At 63.7% G+C, this 18,244-nt stretch overlaps 3 protein-coding genes across 4 annotated transcripts; 1 reads left to right on the plus strand and 2 right to left on the minus strand.

Moving 5' to 3' along the window:
* Nucleotides 1-1,063: 1,063 nt before the first annotated feature.
* Nucleotides 1,064-6,521, plus strand: ILF2 (interleukin enhancer binding factor 2). 2 transcript variants are annotated; one of them, XM_082072879.1, is made up of 14 exons: nt 1,064-1,172; nt 1,376-1,415; nt 2,374-2,418; nt 3,242-3,346; nt 3,653-3,730; nt 3,872-3,974; nt 4,069-4,134; nt 4,292-4,408; nt 4,508-4,586; nt 4,711-4,798; nt 4,935-4,996; nt 5,676-5,790; nt 5,953-6,043; nt 6,138-6,521. In XM_082072879.1, the coding sequence occupies exons 1-14, from the start codon at nt 1,168-1,170 to the stop codon at nt 6,296-6,298; spliced, it is 1,155 nt and encodes a 384-aa protein (XP_081929005.1). In that variant the 5' UTR covers nt 1,064-1,167; the 3' UTR covers nt 6,299-6,521. The 2 variants fall into 2 exon arrangements, with proteins under 2 accessions (XP_081929005.1, XP_081929004.1); XM_082072878.1 differs by having other exon boundaries at nt 1,080-1,172; nt 1,376-1,435; nt 2,376-2,418.
* A 148-nt stretch (nt 6,522-6,669) lies between these two features.
* SNAPIN (SNAP associated protein) lies at nt 6,670-8,247 on the minus strand. Its single transcript, XM_082072883.1, has 4 exons — nt 8,092-8,247; nt 7,266-7,312; nt 7,038-7,156; nt 6,670-6,949 (listed from the first exon to the last, which is right to left on the minus strand). Exons 1-4 carry the CDS (start codon nt 8,199-8,201, stop codon nt 6,845-6,847), a joined length of 381 nt encoding a protein of 126 aa, XP_081929009.1. The 5' UTR covers nt 8,202-8,247; the 3' UTR covers nt 6,670-6,844.
* Nucleotides 8,248-8,399: 152 nt separating this feature from the next.
* On the minus strand, nt 8,400-17,728 carry LOC309450175 (mothers against decapentaplegic homolog 4-like; the record flags this gene model as incomplete). The annotated part of the gene is given in 14 exon segments (XM_082072873.1): nt 8,400-8,666; nt 8,740-8,878; nt 9,352-9,520; nt 10,305-10,488; nt 11,171-11,224; nt 11,308-11,391; nt 11,461-11,553; nt 12,052-12,228; nt 12,317-12,337; nt 13,428-13,602; nt 14,866-15,114; nt 17,481-17,483; nt 17,485-17,575; nt 17,577-17,728. Coding segments are annotated over 14 exon segments (1,800 nt in total). The 3' UTR covers nt 8,400-8,457.
* Between the last annotated feature and the right edge of the window lie 516 nt (nt 17,729-18,244).

The following is an 18,244-nucleotide window of genomic DNA, read 5'->3' on the forward strand; positions in this document are numbered from 1 at the left end:
GCTTTTCCCCCCGCGGCGGGGCTGAGCCCTTCCCGCCCCCCCCGCGGTGACACAAAGGGCCGTTATCATCCACACCGGCCTTAACTCCTTCCTGCCCGCCCCACGGTGTCCACCCAGGACCGGGATGGAGGGTGGGATGGGGCCGCCCGGTGGCGGTTGTGGATATTTCCCCCCCCCGTGTGCGGGGGGATGTCACCGCGACACGCTATTGCGGGGCCACCCCCCCCAAGCCCCTGCAACACGGTCACCCGTGGCGGGGGCGCTGAGACTTGACAAACTCATCAGGGGGTAGCCCCAGAGCCCGTCCCCACGGAGCGCCCCCCCGCGCCCCGCCGAGATTTATGTGGCCCCGGAGCCTCGTCCCGCCCTGGAGAGGGCTCAGTCACCTCTTACCCCACGCGTGGGAGCTCCTGGGTGCTCTGCCCCGCGTCCCGGTCACGGCAGCCCCGGGAGAAAGGGGAGGTGACCCCGGGGGCATCCTGCTCCGGGGCTGCGGGGTCCTGAGGACACGCACAGCGCTCGAGGACACGCGTGGCGCTCCTACCCCGATGTACGCAGGACGCTCCGGGGACAGACGCGGCTCCCGGGGACACGCGTGACCCCGGCCGTGCCGGAAGACCCCCGGCTGACCGTGCTCTGCGAAGCTGCAAAAGGTCAGTCTCGCCGGTGAGAAACAAGGAGCGCCAGAGTAGCCGGTAGAAATTAAAGTAATTAAATAGGGAGCTAATTAATATTAAAAAAAAAAAACCACCTAGCAGAGGATGGTTTCGATCCATCGACCTCTGGGTTATGGGCCCAGCACGCTTCCGCTGCGCCACTCTGCTGGCTGTTTCAATGTGCCTACCCGCTCTCTATGTACGTAACGCAGCGCACCCGTTCGCGTGTGCGCATGCGCGCCGAGTGCCCCAGCCGCTCCATTCATGAACGTCGCGCCCCCTCCAGCGGCGCAGCGCGCGCACGGCCCGCGCCCTGACTGGCTGCTTTCACCCGCCTCCGCTTTCAGATTGACGGCTGGCTGAGCCAATGGCTCTCAGCTCTGCGCTGCCAGTGGGCAGTTCCTCCGCGAGGGAACAACCAATGGGCGGGCAGGTTGTTGCGGGGTGCTGAGCGCGCAGCCCGGCCGGGGTCTCCTCAGCGGCGGTGTTCATTGTTCGGAGCGGCGGAGCCATGAGGTGCGGGCGGCGGGACCGGGCCGGGGTGGCCGATCCGCGGGGTGGGGCCCCAGGGAGCCCCCGGGGCGAGGCCGAAGCCCGCGGGGAGGCGGCGTGGCCGCTCCGGGGGGCTCCCGGGCCTTGCGCGGGCGGTGTGGAGACCCCCTCAGGGCAGCCCCTGCTTTCCCGCTCCTCTGACACCGTCTCCCTCTTCTCTTCCGCAGGGGCGACCGAGGCAGAGGCCGTGGCGGACGCTTTGGTTCCAGGGGAGGCCCTGGCAGGGGGCGAGTCCGGTTCTGCCGTAGTGGGGGTGGCTCTTTAGCTGCCAGGCCGGGGGGGGAGGGCGGGCAGGGGCTCTAGGGCCGGAGAAGCAGCGTAGGGGAGAGACCTGGGGGACAGCAGGGTGACCGTGAGCCAGCACTGCGGCCAGAAGGACCAATGGGACCTGGGAGGGCTTATAAGGGGGTGGTCAGTAGGTCAGAGAGGTTCTCCTGCCCCTCTGCTCTGCCCTGGGGAGACCACACCTGGAATATTGAGTCCAGTTGTGGCCCCTCAGCTCCAGCAGGACAGGGAACTGCTGGAGAGAGTCCAGCGCAGCCACCAAGATGCTGGAGGGAGTGGAGCATCTCCCGGGTGAGGAAAGGCTGAGGGAGCTGGGGCTCTGGAGCTGGACAAGAGGAGCCTGAGGGGGGACTCATTGCTGGGATCAAGATGGAAAGGGGCAGTGTCAGGAGGATGGAGCCAGGCTCTGCTGGTGACAACCAGGGACAGGACAAGGGGCAATGGGTGCAAACTGCAGCACAGGAGGTTCCGCTGGAAGATGAGAAGCAACTTGTTGGGGTGAGGGTGGCAGAGCCTGGCCCAGGCTGCCCAGGGAGGCTGTGGAGTCTCCTTCTCTGCAGACATTCCAACCCCTGGACACCTTCCTGTGGAACCTCAGCTGGGTGTTCCTGCTCCGGGGGGGTTGCACTGGATGAGCTTTCCAGGGCCCTCCAACCCCTCACATTCTGTGACTGGGAAGCAGCAGGTGGAACTGGGGGGACGCCCCGGTGTTCAGTTAGGGCTGGAGGGGCGTGAAGAAACCTTTCCTGTTTCTGGTGGGCCTTTCTTGCGTCTTGGCAACTGTTCTCTGTGAAACTGTGCTGGGGAGAGGGTGCTCAGTGCTGCCAAACACATCCCTACAGGGAATAAAGTTTGTTTGTTTGTTTTCTTTCCCCCCTTTAGGTTCCGGCCCTTTGTGCCGCACATCCCCTTCGACTTCTATGTTGTGAGTAACCCTCTCCTGCAGAGACTTTTCCTTGTTTAAAGCTGGATCTTAAACCCCCTGTTTTCTGACTTCATGGGATGGTTTGACTGTTTTTAGATTAGCTGGAGTAGAGGAGCTCACTGAAGAGGTTCAGTGACCAACCCAAAGCAGATCTCACTGTCTGTGTTGGGTGTATTCATGTTACCTGGGATGACTACAATGAGTAATAATCACAACAATAAAAAGCAGAAGAAGCTTTTAAAGGCCACCCCACTCACCCTGAACCTCGATACAGTCAAATCTCTGCAATGTGAACGTTGTGGATTGTTCTGATAAATCATCACTCGCCTGTCAGAGGGTCCCCAGGCTCCTTTGCTGTGTTGGGCCCCATGAGGACCAACAGCAACACACATTTCCCACCTTTTCGAGGAGGAAATAATTTCCTCCTCCTCCTCTCATGCATCCATTCTTTATTTATAAACCCACTGATCCTCGTGCCCTCCTGGCTTTGTGAATCCTACAGCAACTGAAAAGCTCCATCCACCTGCAAGCACCGGGTGTGATTCTTAAGGAACTGTAATAGAATTCATAAAAAAAACCCCAACAACTCTTTTTAGAGCCACTTTTAAATTAGATCTGCCCCATCTCGCACCCCTGTTGTGTGGACACAAAAGGCAGCTGCTCCCCTTCCCTTTGGGATAACAGGAAATTATAGAAAGCAACAAGTGGAAAGCACGATGGGGAATGGAAGGGAAGGGACATGAGAATTAAAAAATTGAGTGGGTTTTTTTGTTGATGGGAGGGTCAAACCTTTTTCTTGGGCTGATGTCTGATCCCGTTTCAGTGCGAAATGGCTTTTCCCCGCGTCAAACCCGCCGCCGACGAGTCTGCGTTCAGCGAAGCTTTGCTGAAGAGAAACCAGGATCTCGCTCCGACCGCCGCCGAACAGGTTCTGTGCTGGAAATTTCCTTGAATTCTCATTTACTGCAGCGTTAGCAGACGCAAAACCAGCCTGTCCTTCAGAGAGTACAGCCAGGAGTTCCCATTATTAGCCTAAAAAGTAATTACTTCTCTCTGAAATAAGCACCGCAGTAGAGATATGGGTGGAGTTTCTTGGTCAGTGATTTAAAATACATTTTATCTATTGAAGACTTTGCATCAGGGTTGTCTGCGTTACGCCATGCAAAATCAGGTTGTTTCAAGTCATACTGGACGACTGACTGATAACGCCGCCTGTCTCCTGATTCCTTTTCAGGCTTCCATTCTTTCTCTGGTGACCAAAATCAACAACGTGATCGACAATTTAATTGTAGCGCCCGGAACATTTGAAGTGGTGAGTCTAAAAGTGGAAAAAGCGACATGTGGAGACGCTCCGGCATGGGGACATTGGTGCTCCAGCTCCCAGCCCAAAGTGGATTAAACATTCACACGTGTGTCAAATTCACCATCTGTTTTGCTTCTCTCTTTCCACCAGCAAATCGAGGAGGTTCGCCAGGTGGGTTCCTACAAGAAGGGCACCATGACCACGGGGCACAACGTGGCCGATCTGGTGGTGATTCTGAAAATCTTACCCACGTGTGAGTATCGGCTGCTGACTGACCACAGCGCTCGGCTCCGCTCTAACCCTCCTCTTCCTCCTCTTCATCTCCTTTTTCTCCTTCATCTCCCCAGTGGAAGCCGTGGCAGCTTTGGGAAACAAAGTCGTGGAAAGCCTGAGAGCACAGGACCCCAGCGAAGGTGCGATGTGCTGTGTTGGGGGACGTGGGGTGACACGAGACAGTTTCCCCTTCAGCTTTGGGCACCAGACGGTTTGTCTGGCGGGGATGGCGCTACTTTTATTTTCCCTGGATGATCTTCCATCCCTAATGAAGGAATTCTCGCTCTTTCTCCCCAGTCCTGACCATGCTGACCAACGAGACCGGCTTTGAGATCAGCTCGGCCGACGCCACCGTGAAGATCCTCATCACCACGGTGCCGCCCAACCTCCGCAAGCTGGACCCCGAACTCCACCGTAAGGGCTCGGCTCACTCCAAACCTTCATTGGGGGTGAAGGCCCCACCGCTACTCCCCTTTTGGTTTAAAAACCGAGTATTTCTGCTGCTTCTTTCAGTGGATATCAAAGTGCTGCAGAGCGCCCTGGCTGCCATCAGACACGCCCGCTGGTTCGAGGAGAACGCGTCGCAGTCCACGTGAGTTCGGCCTCGCGCAGGAACCGCGGTGGAATTAACGTCCTTTGCGGAGGAGCAAAGCGAGGAGCCGTCCCTGCGATGGGAAGGGGTTGCATCACAAACCCCCCTCCTGCCTCTTCTCCAGGGTGAAGGTCTTAATCCGGCTGCTGAAAGACCTGAGGATTCGATTCCCTGGCTTCGAGCCCCTCACGCCCTGGATTCTGGACCTGCTGGTGAGGGGAACACGGACACACCAGACGCGTTGTAGTTAAATTTGAGCTGCCTGCGCGTCCCCAGGCTCTGGCGTAAGGCAGCTCCGTGTAGCAGGGAAGCCGCTTTTGTCCTAACGCCCCTCTTTCACCCCTTCAGGGGCACTATGCGGTGATGAACAATCCCACCAGGCAGCCCCTGGCTCTCAACATCGCCTACAGGTCTGTTGCCGTTCGCTTCTCTCATACGAATTCACGTTACGGTCTCAGATTTAGAACCACAATCCTTTTGGTTGGAAAAGAGCTTTAAAATCGTGGAGTCCAACTATAACCCACCCCTGGCACTGCCCTGTGTCCCCGAGAACCTCATCTCTGTCCAACCCCTCCCAGGGATGGTGACTCCAGCACTGCCCTGGGCAGCCTGTTCCAACACCCACAGCCCTTTGGGGAGAAATCACCCCAAATTTCCACCCTCAACCTCCCCTGGCACAACTTGCAGCCGTTTCCCCAGGTCCCTCAGCCGCTCCATCACACTTGTGCTCCAGCCCCTCACCAACTCCGTGCCCTTCCCTGAACTTCCAGCACCTCAGACTCTTTCTTTGGGCCCAAAACTGCCCCCAGGATTCCCAGTTTGGCCTCCCCAGGCCCCAGCACAGGGACGGTCGCTGCCCTGGGCCTGCCAGCCACACCGGTGCTGGTACAACCAGGGTGCTGGTGGCCTCTGGGGAACATCACTTGTGAGCATTTTGAATGCTGCAAATAAAACCAGCAGCATCTCAGGCCTTGAAGGGACCAGAGAAGAGACAAAGGATCTTCCTTGTGCCCGTGTGCTAACCGCAGACTCGGGGCGTGTTTCTCTGCTGGGGACGGTCTTATTTTTAACACAAACCTCATCCCGTAGGCGCTGCCTCCAGATCCTGGCTGCCGGGCTCTTCCTCCCCGGGTCCGTCGGCATCACCGACCCCTGCGAGAGCGGAAACTTCCGAGTGCACACGGTGATGACCCTGGAGCAGCAGGTGAGCGGCTCGCCCGCCGCGGCGAGGGGCCGGGAGCCCTCTAACCCCATCTGTTCCTGCTCCGGTTCCTGCTCCGGACTGGATGAGCTTTCCAGGGCCCTCCAACCCCTCACATTGTGATCCTGCGAACCCGCTGACGCGGCCCCGTCCCCGTCCCCGCAGGACATGGTGTGTTACACGGCGCAGACGCTCGTCCGGATTCTCTCGCACGGAGGCTACAGGAAAATCCTCGGCCAGGAGGGCGACGCCAGCTGTAAGCGCGGCTCTTCCTCGCTGGGACAACAGGACTGGGGAATGTTAAAGTTTCACCCTGATTTCCCTTGGGGGGCTGCTCTTTTTTTTTGCAGATTTGGCTTCCGAAATGTCTACGTGGGATGGAGTGATAGTGACGCCTTCCGAGAAGGCGTACGAGAAGCCTCCGGAGAAGAAAGAAGGAGAAGAGGAGGAGGAGAATCAGGAAGAACCCGCCACGGGCGAGGAGGAGGAAAGCATGGAGACGCAGGAGTGAGCTGCCCGCTATTGCCGGTGGGTGCTGCTGCCCGCAGCGGGCAGCGCGGGCAGGGAGGGCCGGCTTCGGGCTGCCCGCGCCCCCCTGCGAGACCCCCCCCTTAGCGGGAGCTGCTGCCTGAAGGACACAAAGAACCGAGCCCGTCCCAGCGCGCGCAGCCAGCGTCACCTGTCCCCTCTCTTTGTTTTTATAAGTTGCCCAATTACACCGTTCCAACCCCCGTTTTGAGCGTGTCCCGTTTGTTTCGGTAGAAGCTCTGTGTTCTAGAAAAGGTCTGACAGCGGGAGGGGGTTCCAGAAGGTGAAGGAGCCCAGCCTGGGGGTGCTGGACCCCAACCTCCGCGGGGACCCCGGAGCGTCACAGACTCGCGCTGCCTCCTCATCGCTTTATTACGGCGCCTCCAAACCTGCTCATACACCACCGGGGACCCTGGTTCCTTCAGCTGCGGCTCAACCGCCGCGGCCTCACCGCGCGGGACCTCTCGCTCTGTCCCTCGGCAGATACCAGCGGGGCCACCCGCTCCGCTCGGGGCCGCCCGGGGGGGCCTCACTTGCCGGGCAGGCCCTGTGGGTAGCCCCCCGCCGCCTCCAGCATGGCTCTCCTCCGCACCGTCTCCTTGGCCACGCTGTGGTTCAGCCGCCGCAGCCGTTCCTGCGCGGGGAGCGGCAGCCGTCAGGATCGGGGGGGGGGCGCTGGGGTTCCCCAAAACGCTGTAGCCCCCCAAACCCCCCGCCCTGACCTGAGCGTTCTGCAGGATGTTGTTGACCAGCACCACCCTGCGCCGGGCGTTCAGCAGCTTCTTCACGTAGGGATCGAGGTCCAGCGCCACTTTCTGGTCCTCGTTGATGCGGCAGAGCTCTGGGGACAGCGCAGGGGTGGGAGGGGACCCGGGACGCGCGGGGAACGGGGGGGCAAACCCACTGCACCCCCAGAGCGGGGCTGCGGACGTGACGCCCCCTCGTCTCACCTGTGGCCAGGCTGTCGATGTGCTCCCGCAGCTCCACCTGGCTCTCCCTGCGGGGGGGACGCGGCGCTGGCCAAAGGTCCTTGTCCCCCACCCCGAACCCACCTTCCCCCAGTCAATGCGCTTCCAAACCTGCACCCCAAAAACCTGCACCCTAAATCCTGCACCCCAACATCAGGCATTCCAGATACTGCTCCTTCAAACCCTGCACCCCAGGTGCTGCATTCCAAAACGCTGCACCCCCCAAACCCTGAATCCCAAATCCTGCACCTCCAGTTCCTCAGCTCCCAAACCCTGAACCCCCAAATCCTGCACCTTAAAACCCTGCACACCCTGAAGCTCCAGACCCTGCACCCTCAGATCCTTCCCAATCCTTGCACCCCCAAACCCTGCACCCCCCAAACCCCGAACCCCCAAATCCTGCACCTCCAGTTCCTCTGCTCCCAAACCCTGAACCCCCAAATCCTGCACCTTAAAACCCTGCACCCTCAGATCCTTCCCCAAACTGCACCCTAAACCCTTCCCCCAAACGCTGTACCCCAAAATCCGTACCCCAAACCCTGTACCCCCAGGTTCTGAACAACAACAACAAAGAACCCGCGACCCCACTTCCCACTCCAAACCCCCCCGCTCCCCCGCACCCCGAATTCCCCACAGCCACGCGCTCCCCCGTCTCCACCCCCTCCCGCCCCACAGTGTCCCCGACCCCGGGGACCTCCCCCGCCCCCCTAAACCCCCCCCAGCTGCTCCCAAAGCCCTTCACCCCCCAAAACTGCCCCCCGGCCCCTCAGTTCCGCCGGCCCCGCTCCCCCCCCGCCGCCCCCCGCACCTCACGGCGCGGACGTGCCCGTCGAGCTGCCGCACCGCCGGCCGCAGGAACTGCAGCAGCCCCTCGGCGAACAGCTCCCGGGCGGCCGGGCCGCCGCTCCCCGCCGCCATCTTGGCGCCGCCCGGAAATGGACTCCGGGAGGCGTCGGAAACGCCTCTTCCGCCCGGCGCCGCGGGGGCCGCTGGGAAATGTAGTCCGCGGCGGAGCGGGGAGGTGCAATCCCGACCCTTGCGCGGGGCGGAGCACCCGCGGAAGCATCAAACGTAACTCCATTAAATAACACCTAAACCCAGCGCGTTTTTTGGTATTTTTTTCTCTTTTTTTTTGGCTTTTTCTTACAAAATTAAATTAAAGGGCGGGCGGCCATCAGCGCAGGGGGCCCGGCTCGGCGGGCATGGCATGCAGCACCTCGTCCAGCAGCTGCAGCGCGCGGTGCAGCTGCACCTCGATCCAGCACGGCGTGTGCTTGATGCTCTGGCGCGGGTAGTCGGGCCCCCAGCCCTTGACGAAGCTCAAGCGCAGGATGCACAAGCGCCGCAGGTCGTCCACGCCGATCCCCGCGGCCGCCGACAGCCCTGCCGGGGGACGCGCCATGGGTGGGGAACCCCCCTTTGGGGTCGCATTTGCCCACCCGGGGGTCTCACTCACCCACGGCGGGCGCGATGCCGCCCACCGAGCCGGGGCCCGGGATGTTGCCGGCCACCGCGGCCGCTTGAGCCGCGGCCGCCGCCTGCGCCGTGGCCGCTTGTTGGTGCATCTGGCGGTGGCATTGGCGCAGGTCAAACACCTGGGGGGACAATGTGGGGACACCCTGGGGTCGGGCGGGGGGGACACGGCCACTGGGGGGTCGGCTGGGGACTGAGAGCGCTTCAACGTGAACGTGGGGTCCCCTCATTCTTGGGAGACCTATTGCCTGGACCCCCTATAATGTGGCCATGGGGGTCCCTCCATTCTGTCCCCCCCAGCACGGGTGACCCTTTGCTGGGACCCCTTTAATGTGGGTAGAAGGGCCCCTCTATTCTGCCCCCCCCCACCCCCCAAACATGGGTGACTCTTTGCCTGGAACCCCTTTAATGTGGGCATGGGCGTCCCTCTGAGCCCCCCCAGCACAGGAGACCTATTGCCCAGGAACCCCTTTAATATGGGCATGGGGGTCCCTCCATTCTGCCCCCCACAAACACGGGTGACCCTTTGCTGGGACCCCTTTAGCACGGGCACTGGGGTCCCCCATGTCCCCCCCGCCCCCCGGGGTGCCCCCACCTTGATGTGCGCCCCGGGGTAGACCTTGTGCACGGCGTCGCCGGGGGCTCTGCCGGCCGCGCGGTCCAGGTGGTAGCTCTGCACGAACACGGCGTGGTCGCTCAGGCACCGCAGCCACACGTCGCCCTCGCCGCGGCACTCCAGCTGCACCCCCCTGCCGATGTGCAGCCTGCGCCACAGCCGCCGTCAGCACCCCCTGAACCCCCACTCCAGCTGCACCCCCCTGCCGATGTGCAGCCTGCCCCGCGGCGCCGTCAGCACCCCCCCGAGCCCCGCTTTGCCCCCTGGATCTCCCCGCAACCCCACACGTCTCCCATCTGTCCCCCCACACCCCTCAGTTACCCCCTTACATCCCCCTCCTGCCCCATACAACCCGTTTGCCCCCTATACCCCCCTGCTACCCTGTGCATTCCATATTTAACCTGCACATTCCCCATCTGCCCCCTATATCACCTTACCTGCCCCATACATTCCCCATTTGCCTGTGTGTCCCCCACCTGCCCCATAAACCCCCCATTTGCTTCCTATGTCCCCCTGATGCACCATATATCCCCCATTTGCCTCCTATATCACTCCACCTGCCTCATATACCCCCTTTACCCCCTATATCACCCCACCTGCCCCATATACCCCCTTTACCCCCTATATCACTCCACCTGCCCCATATACCCCCTTTACCCCCTATATCACCCCACCTGCCCCATATACCCCCTTTACCCCATATATCACCCCACCTGTCCCATATACCCCTTTACCCCATATATCACCCCACCTGCCTCATATAACCCCTTTGCCCCCTATATCACCCCACCTGCCCCATACACCCCCCTTTACCCCCTTCTGCCCCACTCCTCACCCCGACATCACCCCCCTCACTCACCCCACACCGTTCCCATCTGCACCCCCAAACTCCCCCCGCGTTTCCCCCCGTCCCCCCATTTCCCCCGGCCCACCGGGCGCGCTCGCTGGCGTCGGTGCGCTGCACGTTGGAGAGCTGCCCCAGGCAGAACCGGGCGCCCCCCGACGGGTCCACGTAACCATCCACGGTGACCACGGGGCAGCCGGACGGCACCTTGAAGATCTCCCCGACCGGCACGTCCATCTCGAAATAGGCGATGGAGCACCAGAACTCCGGCCCTGGCGGGGAAACAGTGAGGGGGGTCACGGCACCCACGGCTCAGGGATGATCGAGGTCACCACTGAGGTCCAGAGAGGTTCTCCTGCCCCTCTGCTCTGTCCTTGGAAAAAGGGGTTAGTTCAGATACTATCAGGATACACTTGGGGAACATATATATATACATAATGTAATCTATACAGCCAGAGCACCCTGAGAATGCCCCATCTGGTCTGATCTGGGAAGCTAAGCAGGGTCGGGCCCGGTCAGTACTTGGATGGGAGACCGTTCAGATACACAGCCAGAGCACCCTGAGAACACCTGATCTGGGAAGCTAAGCAGGGTCGGGCCCGGTCAGTGCTTGGATGGGAGACCAGCTGGGAACAGTGGGTGCTGTGGGCTGAGCCAGCACTGGGCCCTTGTGGCCAGGAAGCCAATGGGACCTGGGGGGGTTAGAAGGGGGTGGTCAGTAGGTCAGAGAGGTTCTCCTGCTCCCCTACTCTGCCCAGGGAGGGTGTGGAGTCTCCTTCTCTGCAGACATTCCAACCCCTGGACACCTTCCTGTGGAACCTCAGCTGGGTGTTCCTGCTCCGGGGGGGTTGCACTGGATGAGCTTTCCAGGGCCCTCCAACCCCTCCCATTCTGTCACTCTGTGATGACCACCGGGGTGTTAATTGGGTGTTAATTGGGGTGGGGGGCGCTTACCGGGGTGTGTGGACACGGGGTGCTGGTACAGCCCGGAGTTACGGTGCGGGGGCCCTGGGGAGGGGGCGGAGATGGTGTCAGCACAGTGAATCCCACATGGAGACCCCCCCACCCCAAACCCCACCCCGTAGACCTACAGTAGTGGTTGGGGTGGTGGAGCGGGGGCTGCGGCCCCCCCAGGTTTGGCGCATAGGCTGTGCCGCTCCAGCTCGCCGGCGAACCTGTAGCGGGACGCGGGGTGACCGGGTGTCCCCTGCCCAGCGGGGACGGGGGGGGACCCCGGTACTCACTGTGGTAGGGGGGCTTGGGGCAGCCGTTCTGCGGGGGGGGCGTGGGGATGTGCAGGAGCCCCTCGCCGTGGGGCAGCGAGAGCAGAGAGGTCACTGTGGGGGGGACGGGGGGCTCAGCATGAGACCCCCAAACCCTTCCCGAGGGATGGGGCACGGGGGTCCCTTCACTCTGCCCCCCAACCATGGGTGACCCCTTTGCCTGGGTTCCCCTTTACCAAGGGCATGGGGGTCCCTCTGAGCCCCCCCAGCATGGGAAACCCATTGCCCAAGAGCCCCTTTAATGTGGGCATGGGGGTCCCCCCGAGCCCCCCCCAGCACAGGAAACCCTTTGCTGGGACCCCTTTAATATGGGCACAAGGGCCCTTCTGTTCTGCCCCCCAAATATGGGTGACCCTTTGCCTGGAACCCCTTTACCAAGGGCATGGGGGTCCCTCTGAGCCCCCCCAGCATGGGAAACCCATTGCCCAAGAGCCCCTTTAATGTGGGCATGGGGGTCCCTCCGAGCCCCCCCCGCACGGGTGACCCTTTGCTGGCCCCTTTAAAGTGGGCACATCCAGGGATGGATGGGGATGGGGGGTCAGTGGGTCTTACCTGGGGGTGACACGGGGTAGAGGTTCCCGGGGGGGTGCGGGGACTCCGGGAGCTGCGGGGGGGGCAGCGGCTGGCGCTGGGGGTCGGGGGGGGGCGGCCGCGGCCCCCGCGTGGCCCCTGGCTCCCGGCCGGGCGGCAGCTCCATCTGCACACAGGCATGGACAAACTCCTCCTTCACTGGGGGGACACAGCGCAGAGCATGGGGGGCACGGGGAGCCACTGCGGGAGGGGGTGCCCCCCCACAGCCCCGCGGGCCGGGTCTCACCTGTGCTCTGGATGCTCAGACCTACTGGGGAGAAAAGGGGGGGGTGTTATGGGTGCTGGTGGCGGGGTGGGGGTCCCCCCACCCTGGGGGTGCTGGGGGGTGTCCCTGCATTCTGGGGATGCTGGGGAGGGTGTCCCACCCTTGTGGGGGTGTCCTCCCATTCTGGGGATGCTGGGGGGGTGTCCCCCCATTCTGGGGTGCTGATAGGGGTGTCCCCCCCTTGAGGATGCTGGTGGAACTGTCCCCCCGTCCTGGGGATGCTGATGGGGTGTCCCCACATTCTGGGGGTGTCCCCCCCTTCTGTGGGTGCTGGTGGGGGTATGCAGACCCTGGAGGGGCTGGCAGGAGTGCCCCCCCCCATTCTGTGGGTGCTAGTGGGGGTGTCCCCCCCTGCAGGGACACTGGTGGGGGTGTCCCCACATTCTGGGGGTGCTGGTGGGGGTATCCGTACCCTGGGGGTGCTAGTGGGGGTGTCCCCCCATTCTGAGGGTGCTGGTGAGGGTGTCCCCCCCATTCTGCAGGTGCTAGTGGGGGTTTCCCCCCTCCAGGGATACTGGTGGGGGTGTCCCCACATTCTGGGGGTGCTGGTGGGGGTGTCCCCCAGACTGGGGGTGCTGGTGGGGGGTGTCCCTTCCCCAGGGGTGCTGGTGGGGGTGTCCCCCCATAATAAGGGTGTTCCCACATTCTGGGGGTGCTGGGGGGGGTGTCCCCACATTCCCCCCCTCCCAGGGGTGCTGGTGGGGGTGTCCCCCCATTCTGGGGTGCTGGTGGGGGTGTCCCCACCCTGGGGGTGCTGGGGGGGGTGTCCCCCAGATTGGGGGTGCTGGTGGGGGTGTCCAGTCCCCGGGGATGCTGGGGGGGGTGTCCCCACATTGCCCATTCCCGGAGGTGCTGGTGGGGGTGTCCCCCCATTCTGGGGTGCTGGTGGGGGTGTCCCTTCCCCGGGGGTGCTGGGGGGGGTGTCCCCACATTGCCCATTCCCGGGGGTGCTGGTGGGGGTGTCCCCCCATTCTGGGGTGCTGGTGGGGTGTCCCTTCCCCGGGGGTGCTGGTGGGGTGTCCCCACATTCCCCCCCGTCCCGGGGTGCTGGTGGGGGGTGTGAGCGTCTCACCGCTGGCGGGGGCCACCACGCGCTCGTAGTGGTAGGGGTTGACGCAGACGCTGTCGTGCTTGAGGTCGAAGGCGAACTGGCAGAACTTGGCGTGTTTCAGCTCGTTCTTGTGCAGGTCGGGCCAGCGCCAGAGCCGCGCGTAGATGACGTGGGGGAACCCCTTCCTGCCCGCCACCTGGGGTGACAATGAGGTGACAGGGGGTTCGGGGATGCTCCCCCTGCATCCCAACCCCGGCTGCACCCCGCGCCCCCCCCCGGCGCCGGCGCCGCCGCTGCGGTTTGGGGGCTCCCCCTGCGCCTCCCGGCTCCAGACATAACAACCCCCCCGCTCCCCCCCCCGGGCTGCCAGACAGTGACTCATCGGGGAAGGGGGGGCAGAGCCCTGGGGACGCCAGCGTGGGGACATGGAGGGGACACGCTGTCCCTGCCGCGTTCTGGGGGGGGGACATGAGCCCAAGCACTGAACTCAGCGCAGCCCCCAGCCCGCAGGTGATGGGGGGTCCCCCTGTGCGCCCCCTTCAATGGGGGGGATGCCCCCTCTGTGCCTCGTCCCGCCCGGACGCCTGGGTCCCCCCGCCTGGGGAGGGCTTGGGGGGGATCAGGGCACCCCAATACCCAGGTGGCTGAAGTTTGGGGAGGGTTGCACAGTTGGGGGGCACAGGGCACTTGGGCACTCGAGTACACCCCGTTTGGGGAGATCTGGGGGGGTCTTGGCGCACCCCAATGTGCAGTTGCCCCAGGGGGGGTCATGGGACACATGGTACCCCCAGTTTGGGGAGGTTTGGGGGGTCTTTGAGCACCCCAACATGCAGTTGCACAAGGGGGTCATGGGGCACCAGGGTATCCCCAGTTTGGGGGGTCTTGGTGCACCCCAACATACAGTTGCCCAATGGGGTCATAAGGCACCTGGGTACCCCCGATTTGGGGGGTCCTGGGGCACCCCAACATTCAGTTGTCCAAAGGGGTCATGGGACACCCAGGTACCCCCAGTTTGGGGAGGTTTGGGGGGGTCCTTGAGCACCTCAACATGCAGTTGCCCAATGGGGTCATGGGACACCCAGGTACCCCTGATTTGGGGGGTCCTGGGCCACCCCAACATTCAATTGTCCAAAGGGGTCATGGGGCACCTGGGTATCCCCAATTTGGGGAGGTTTGGGGGGTCCTGGCGCACCCCAACATGCAGTTGCACAAAGGGATTATGGGGAACCTGGGTACCTCCAGTTTGGGGAGGTTTGGGGGGTCCTTGAGCACCTCAACACGCAGTTGCCCAACGGGGTCATGGGACACCCAGGTACCCCCAGTTAGGGGAAGGTTTGGGTCTTGGGAGTTCCGAGTCACCTCAACATCCAGCCCCCCCAACTCGGGGGCGGGTTTTGGGGTACACGGGGGTGCTGCCGAGACACCCAGCCCCCCCATTCCCACCCCGGCGCAGCCGTACCTGGAGCCGCCCGTCCAGGGTGCGCTGGATGGTGACGCACTTGCTGGGGTGGGCGCCGTTGGTGGTGACGGCGGCGATGAGCGAGTCCAGCTCGTCCTTCTTCTCCTTGAGCTTCTTGAGCAGGCTCTCGATGGCGCGCTTGGCGAAGCTCTCGCTGTCGCCGCCCTGCCGGTGGCACAGCAGGCTGTGCACCACGCTGGGGACGCCGGCGCTGCTGGCGGGGGCGCCCAGGGACATGGCGCCGCGGCCCTGCAAGGCCCGGCACGGCCGTCACCGCGCGGCACGGCTCCGTCACCCCGCGGCACGGCTCCGTCGGCCCTGCAGCCGCGCCGGGGACGCCGGCTGGCACGGGAAGGGGGTGACGCGCGGGGTGTCCCCGGAGATGGGACGCGGTGACAGCTCAGTGGGATGGGGGGTGCGGGGACAGCGCTGCGGCACGGCAGGGAGCGGCAGGGAGCGCGTGTGAGCAGCGGGCAAGGCTGAGTGTGTGTGTGTGTGCAAGGCTGAGTGCGTGTGCAAGGCTGTGTGTGTGTGCAAGGCTGAGTGTGTGTGCAAGGCTGTGTGTGTGTGCATGCAAGGCTGAGTGTGTGTGCAAGGCTGAGTGTGTGCGCATGCAAAGCTCTGTGTGTGTGTGCCAGGCTGAGTGCGTGTGCAAAGCTGAGCGTGTGTGTGCAAAGCTCTGTGTGTGTGTGCAAGGCTGTGTGTGTGTGCAAGGCTGAGAGTGTGTGCACGTGTGTGTGCAAGGCTGTGTGTGTGTGCAAGGCTGAATGTGTGTGTGCAAGGCTGTGTCTGTGTGTGTGCAAACCTCTGTGTGTGTGTGCAAGGCTGTGCGTGCAAGGGTGCGTGTGTGTGTGCAAGGCTGAGTGTGTGTGCGCCAGGCTGAGTGTGTGCGCGTGCAAGGCTGTGTATGTGTGTGCAAGGCTGAGGGTGTGTGTGCAAAGCTGAGAGTGCGTGCACGTGTGTGTGCAAGGCTGTGTATGTGTGTGCAAGGATAAGGGGGGGTGTGTGCAAGGCTCTGTGTTTGCAAGGCTGTGTCTGAGTGTGCAAGGTTTCGTGTGTGTGCAAGGCTGAGTGTGTGTGTGTGTGTGTGTGTGTGTGCGCTGTGCCCGCTGCCGCGCTGTCTGTGCTCCGTGCTCCGTGCTCCGTGCTCCGTGCTCCGCGCTGCCCGGCGCTGGCGCGTCCCAGACTCAGACTAAACAGAGCCCGGCCTGGCGCCGCTCATTAACCCCTCGCTCGCTGCCGCGCGTCTCCCTTTCCTGCCTCCGCCGCCAGGCCGCTCGCGCCAAGAGCCGCCGACACGCACACCGGGGGCCCACGGGCGTCCCCCACCCGCGCCGGGGCCGTGCCGGGCTCCGTGCCGCCGCGGTGCCGCCTCCCGGGCTCCCCCGCTTTGGGATGAGCCGGACGCCGTCGGCCATGGAGACACCGATACCGGAGGGGCCCCACGGGTACAACCCTGAGCACCCCGTTAGGCGATGGGTCACCCCATGGGTGCTCATCCCGGAGCTGCCGCGATGCCGGTGACGCCGCCTGCTTGTCCCCGGGGTCCCTGCCAGGCTGGAACGCTCAGTGTCAAGGCTCAATTTTGAGGCCAAAGAAGGTGCAAGAGGGCGGTGGGGACTCCCCGTGACCGGGGACTTTGTGGGATCCCCCTTAAAAGGCAGCTGAGCACCCCGGGGGTGGTCCCGGTGCCCCAAGGCTGATGCGCCAAAAGGCCTGAGCTGTCTCCAGTCCCACCCGAAACAGCCCAGTCCGGTCAGGGGGAAACTGGGGGGCAGAGACGGCTCCAGCCCCCCCGGCCGGAGGCGCTCGCTGTCCCCATGGGCAGAGCGGACCCCAAAAGGCCCCTGTGGCGCCGGCGCCGCAGCGACCCAGAGCGATAAGGAGGCGCCTCGTCACCCCGCTCCACATGGAAGTGACATTTCTGCGTCTGAGTCTTTTGTCCCAGTGGCCGGGGGGCTTTTCACCAACCTGTCAGGGCCCCCCCGGGAGCCAGGTGTCCCCTCCTCCCCACCCCACGTGGCTCCTGCCATAGGACCCCCCAAAATCAGAGCCAGGGGGTGACGAGCAGTGCGGGGTGGGGGCACCCAGCTCCCACATCCCCTGCGTGGACGCGGCCCCCGGTGTGATCTCGGCTCCCCGATAAGTTTGCACCCCGATAATCCTCAGGGCTGGGACAAAGCGGCCGGGGGGTGCCCGGGTGGGGGTTTCATCGCTGGAGCGGCTCCCCAGCCCAGCTCCGGCACCCCGGGCCGGGGGTGCCCCCCGGGTGTGCAGCCCGGGCTCGGGCTGAGGAGCGGGGGGAGCAGGAGGGGTGCTCTGGGAATGTGGGGTCACCCCATCCCCTCCCAGCTCCCGGGACTCGGGGGGGCAGCAGCCCAACCCCGTCCCGAGGGGACTCGACAGAACGCGCGTCTCGCTGCTTTCGGAGCGGAACTCGGGGTTACCGGCGGAGGGGCTGCCCGAGCGGGCGGGGGGTCCCCGTGTCCCCTCCGCCGGTCCCGAGGGGCCGGGGGGTGTTGCAGCAGAAGGTGGGGGCGGCAGGGAGGGGGCAGGGGAGGGGACACGAGTGGGGACGCGGGGTGGGGGCAGCATGCACCGGGCTGGGCGCTCACCTCCGGCTGCCTCACTCGGGGCTCGGCTCCCGCTGCATCTCCTCCGCTTGCCAGTAGCCCTGCCCGCCCTGCCCGTCCCTGCCCGCTCCTGCCCGTCCCTGCCCGCTCCTGCCGCCGCTTTGCAACTTGTTTGCTTCAATAACAAAAGGCGAAGCCGGACCGCGTGAGACGCTGGGGCGCCGCAACCAATCACAGAGGCCGTGACAAACGACCGTCGCGCCGCCAACAAATAGCGGCCGCGCTTTCATGGCGGGCGGGGCGCCTGGCGGCCGCCCGGCGCCAGCCCCGGGTTCCCCCCCCGCCCCGGTAGCGGGGCTGTCACGGAGCGGAGCGGCGGTTCCGGGAGTTCCTGGGGGGGGTTAGAAGGGGGTGGTCAGTAGGTCAGAGAGGTTCTCCTGCCCCTCTGCTCTGCCCTTGAAAACAGGGGTTAGTTCAGATACTATGAGGATATACTTGGGGAACATATATATATATAATGTAATATACACAGCCAGAGCACCCTGAGAACGCCCCATCTGGTCTGATCTGGGAAGCTAAGCAGGGTCGGGCCCGGTCAGTACTTGGATGGGAGACCAGCTGGGAACAGCGGGTGCTGTGGGCTGAGCCAGCACTGGGCCCTTGTGGCCAGGAAGCCAATGGGACCTGGGGGGGTTAGAAGGGGGTGGTCAGTAGGTCAGAGAGGTTCTCCTGCCCCTCTGCTCTGCCCTGGGGAGACCACACCTGGAATATTGTGTCCAGTTGTGTCCCCTCAGTTCCAGCAGGAC

This window comes from Streptopelia decaocto, assembly GCF_964273445.1.
Source record: "Streptopelia decaocto genome assembly, chromosome: 26".
Taxonomy (NCBI): domain Eukaryota; kingdom Metazoa; phylum Chordata; class Aves; order Columbiformes; family Columbidae; genus Streptopelia; species Streptopelia decaocto.

What these genes read in the sequence shown, in the direction of transcription:
- SNAPIN (XM_082072883.1), bottom strand. Translation starts at nt 8,201, where the DNA reads ATGGCGGCGGGGAGCGGCGGCCCGGCCGCCCGGGAGCTGTTCGCCGAG. An exon ending in GGGCACGTCCGCGCCGTGAG is followed by an intron (nt 7,313 to 8,091) that starts GTGCGGGGGGCG and finishes TCCCCCCCGCAG; the next exon opens with GGAGAGCCAGGTGGAGCTGC. An exon ending in CATCGACAGCCTGGCCACAG is followed by an intron (nt 7,157 to 7,265) that starts GTGAGACGAGGG and finishes CGCTGTCCCCAG; the next exon opens with AGCTCTGCCGCATCAACGAG.
- ILF2 (XM_082072878.1), top strand. An exon ending in TCCCCTTCGACTTCTATGTT is followed by an intron (nt 2,419 to 3,241) that starts GTGAGTAACCCT and finishes ATCCCGTTTCAG; the next exon opens with TGCGAAATGGCTTTTCCCCG. An exon ending in CCAGGAGGGCGACGCCAGCT is followed by an intron (nt 6,044 to 6,137) that starts GTAAGCGCGGCT and finishes TTTTTTTTGCAG; the next exon opens with ATTTGGCTTCCGAAATGTCT.